Source organism: Pteronotus mesoamericanus, unplaced genomic scaffold, assembly GCF_021234165.1.
Source record: "Pteronotus mesoamericanus isolate MK-2021 breed Mesoamerican mustached bat unplaced genomic scaffold, CSHL_Meso_final contig_105, whole genome shotgun sequence".
Taxonomy (NCBI): Eukaryota; Metazoa; Chordata; class Mammalia; order Chiroptera; family Mormoopidae; genus Pteronotus; species Pteronotus mesoamericanus.
In genome coordinates, this window is record NW_026555006.1 from 9,275,308 (window position 1) to 9,279,615 (window position 4,308).

General features: G+C 53.6%; 1 protein-coding gene across 1 annotated transcript; it reads right to left on the minus strand.

Moving 5' to 3' along the window:
- Window positions 1-1,475: 1,475 nt before the first annotated feature.
- Window positions 1,476-3,852, minus strand: JUN (Jun proto-oncogene, AP-1 transcription factor subunit). Its single transcript, XM_054573889.1, has one exon. It carries the CDS (start codon window positions 2,892-2,894, stop codon window positions 1,887-1,889), a length of 1,008 nt encoding a protein of 335 aa, XP_054429864.1. The 5' UTR covers window positions 2,895-3,852; the 3' UTR covers window positions 1,476-1,886.
- Window positions 3,853-4,308: the final 456 nt, after the last annotated feature.

Below are 4,308 nucleotides of genomic sequence, written 5' to 3' on the forward strand. Positions count from 1 at the left end.
AGCAAACAGCCCTACCTCAATTAGTGGTTTGTGAAATAAATATTCCTGGATATCAAATTGCTTTGGCTTCTTGATAATCACACTGGCTCTTGGGATGTAAAGCAACTAAGCAAAAATTGTTCCCTTGTTGAGTACTGCCTTGTTGATCTTCTAAGTTATATCTGTAGACAGAATTTAAATTTGCCATTTCCCTAGAGTTAAGGTTTGATTTACACATGTAATCATTGTGTTGGTGTTCATGTTTTGTCTTGGGAATGTTTTCCTTAGTATTTAGATTACCACCTTTTGAGACTGATTCTAAAATGATTAAACAGGTTGATTATTTTAGAAACAAACTAAAAAATAAATTATAGAGAAATCCAAAATGGTAAACTGCTATACTGGTAACTTATCTAGGCATAGGTGTTTGAGAGAGAGAGGGAGGGGAATGGGGGGGGGGGGAGAGAGAAGGAAACATGAATGAAACTTTCATCCACATTACAACTTCTGTGTTAACTCCTACTAAATTCTCTGCTTAAGTACTAAGTAACTTCAGATGGCAGTAATGTTAACCCCTCCAATTGCAAAGAAAAGCTTTAATATAGGGCTTGGGAAGAAAAAAAAGTAGTAAAGGGAAAGCAATTCAAGATCTGTTGCTGGTATTTGAATACGTTTATTGTGACAAGAATGCTGTTATAAATATTCATAAGCAAAGACCATCTTTTTAATCTAGGAATTGTTAAAGATTCCAAATTGGAAGGATACATCTTTTGCAAAAATCTGCCACCATTCCTGCTTTGAGAATAAGCATCTATTAAATTTCTACTAACATAAATGGTCACAGCACATGCCACTTGATATAATCCAAACTTTAAAATGTTTGACAGTGCGCTTGTCCCCTCTTCACAACCTCCCTTCCCTTCAGCTTCCTGAAAGGCCACACTATCCTTTGTAAGTAAGAGTATGACTTGATAAGAGAGCATCAGCTACAGTTATTTCTCAAGTCCAGTAGAGAATAGTCTTTACTCTTGATAGTGAGAAGCACTGAGAGTAATTTTAATTGACACTCTTAACTCTTTCAACTCCACCTAGATAGTCTAGAGATAATGCAGAAAAGAGGTGTGGGGGGGTACTTTTCAATATTTTATTTTCTTAAATATCCTTTCTGGAATTTTCAGAAACAAAACATAAAAAAATTATATATTTTATTACAAATGGTAAACTCAGATGCTCCAAATCTCTTATTTACAAACAACACTGGGCAAGACACCCAAACAAACAAACATGAAATAACTTACAAAGGCATGAAGCTGTTTATTGACAGTAATCAGCTTTCATCAAATTAAAAAATATATATATGTACATACACAGTTAAGGAAGGCAGGCCAGAAAGAGTTCATCTGTAGCCTCAGCTTCACTCTCAACAAACCTCCCTCCCACCTCCCCACCCCGACCCCTCCCCCCTTTGTATTCTTAAAGAGTACTACAGAAGCAATCTACAGTCTCTATTGCAGTTTGTAACCCCTCCCCCTCCCCCCTTTTAATACTGAATGAGATCGAAAGTTAGGTCCATGCAGTTCTTGGTCAATATTAAAGAAAAGTCTAACGTTCTGTTTGCGCTGGGACAGCCAGTCCGCAAAGCGGGGCAGCCCGCAGGCAGCCGCTCCCTGGCTCCACAGCAAAGGAGGGCGCGCCAAGTCCTTCCCACTGGTGCACACTGGGGGCGCCGTCAGGACGCAACCCAGTCCAACTTGGATACCCTTGGCTTTAGTCCTCGGACACTTCTTTTCTTCTCTCTCTCTCTCTCTCGCTCTCGCTCTCTCTCTCTCTCTCAACTTGTCAAGTTCTCAAGTCTGTCTCTTGTTATTTTTTTTCTCCGTTGCCCCTCAGCCCCCAACAGTCTCATCTCAAAACGTTTGCAACTGCTGCGTTAGCATGAGTTGGCACCCGCTATTAACGTGGTTCATGACTTTCTGTTTAAGCTGTGCCACCTGTTCCCTAAGCATGTTGGCCGTAGATGCCAGCTCCGAGTTCTGCGCTTTCAAGGTTTTCACTTTTTCCTCCAGCCGGGCGATTCTCTCCAGCTTCCTTTTCCGGCACTTGGAGGCGGCGATGCGGTTCCTCATGCGCTTCCTCTCCGCCTTGATCCGCTCCTGAGACTCCATGTCAATGGGGGACAGGGGTGGTGTCTCCCCGGGCATTTCGGGCACCGTCTGCGGCTCCTCCTTCAGGGCCTGCAGCCGTGGGTGCTGCACTGGGATCTGTTGGGGCAGGTGGTGCGGCGGCTGCGGCGGCTGCTGCTGCTGCTGTTGGGGCTGCGCGGGAAAGGCCAGGCCAGCCGCGCCGTAGGAGGGCGCCCCGCCGCCGCTGCTCAGCGCGCCCGGGTTGAAGTTGCTGAGGTTGGCGTAGACCGGCGGCTCGCTGTGCAAGCTGGCGCTGAAGCCGCCGCTACCACTGCCGCCCGCCACCGAAGCCACTGCCGGAGCCACCATGCCTGCCCCGCTGACCGGCTGAGCCGCGGACGTGACGCTGGGCAGAGTGTTCTGGCTGTGCAATTCGGCCAGCGCGCGCACGAAGCCCTCAGCAAAGCCCTCCTGCTCGTCAGTCACGTTCTTGGGGCACAGGAACTGGGTGGGGGTAGGTGTGGTGGTGATGTGCCCGTTGCTGGACTGAATGATCAGGCGCTCCAGCTCCGGCGACGCCAGTTTGAGCAGCCCCACGTCGGGCGAGGTGAGGAGGTCCGAGTTCTTGGCCCGGAGGTGCGGCTTCAGGCTGCCCACCGGATCGGCTAGGTTCAGGGTCATGCTCTGTTTCAGGATCTTGGGGTTACTGTAGCCGTAGGCGCCGCTCTCGGACTGGAGGAACGAGGCGTTGAGGGCATCGTCGTAGAAGGTCGTTTCCATCTTTGCAGTCATAGAACAGTCCGTCACTTCACGTGGGGTTAGTTTGGGCAGCGCGCAGAAGTTTCGGGGCCGCAACAGCGCGCTGGCAAGCGGGGGACACCCGCGCCTCCCGGGGCCTCTGGCAAGGAAAGTTTCTCTAAGAGCGCGCCGCACCCGCTGGGTGTCCTCCCCCCTGCGCCCTCCTCACCAGTTCGCTCCAGGGAACGCGGGGTTAAGACGCCGCCTGCACTCTTACTTGTCCGCTCGCGCGCGCCGCCGGCTTTGAAAAGTCGCGGTCACTCACTGAGCGCTCCTCTGCGCAGCGGCTCCTCGGAGCCCGGGAACTCGCTTCCCGGCGACAGTGGCTCTCTCGGAGGCGGCACTCAGCGCGGACACTGCAGTGGCCGGCCGGCGGCGGGTCTCCGCCGCCCGGACTCCGACGACTGTCCCCTCCTCCGCTGAAAGAGGGAGGGGGCGCCCAGCGGCCGCGGCTCGCCTAAGTTCAGCAACCCGTGCGAACGAAGCTGAGCCCTCGTCCCTTCTCGATCTCCTCTCCGCCGCCTACTTGTCTTGATCGCTGCTGCGGCAGCTTCGGGCGGAGAAAAGCTTTGCAAAAGTTCGCTCCGGGACCCAGGGGCTGCTTGTCCCCCTGGGCAGGAAACTTATTTGCCGCTGCTGCGGCTCGCCGGACTTCTCCGGGCGACAGGCACCGCTCTCCGCGCTGTCAGCAGCCCCCGAGCAGCGGGGCTCTCCCTCTGGGGGTGGCTGAAGAAGTGGCTCTTCAGACGCTCCCCAAAACACCAGTCCGGAAGCCACAGACGCTAGTGCTGGGCAGTTGTTGAGAAAATAAAAAAGAAAGTAAGATGTGCGGTTCGGACTCAACTGCCGTCCTGTGTCTGCCTGTCTCCCTGAGTCCGCGCACCTCCGCTCGCGCCTCACCGCTTCAGCCACACTCAGTGCAACTCTGAGCCCTTATCCAGCTCGAGCTCAACACTTATCTGCTACCAGTCAACCCCTAAAAATAGCCCATGATGTCACCCCAAGGCTCTCGCATTGGCTCGCGTCGCTCTCAAGGGGGCGGGCCCGCCCGTCGCCATGGAGACCCCACCCTAGAAGATTCTTCTCCCGACCCGCGGAGGCTCACGGGATGAGGTAATGCTCTGCTGCCCTCCTACAGTTGGGCCCTTCTTTCTCCTCCTCCCCTTCACCCTCCCGCACGACTCCCGCCCCGCTCTTCGCCTTCCCCTCCCCGGCGCGTCTTTCCCGACCCGCCCGGTGCATTGTGGGCTGACGTCTTGGGGTTTGACTGTCTAGTGACGGTGGCTACCGTGAGCCCGGCGGACGCGGGCGCTTGCCGCCTTTGACAGAGACGGGCTCAAGTTCGGGGCTCGGGGGCGGGAATGCAGAGGCTGCGGGGACCCGGAAGGCAGGGGAACCTTGCCGGGTG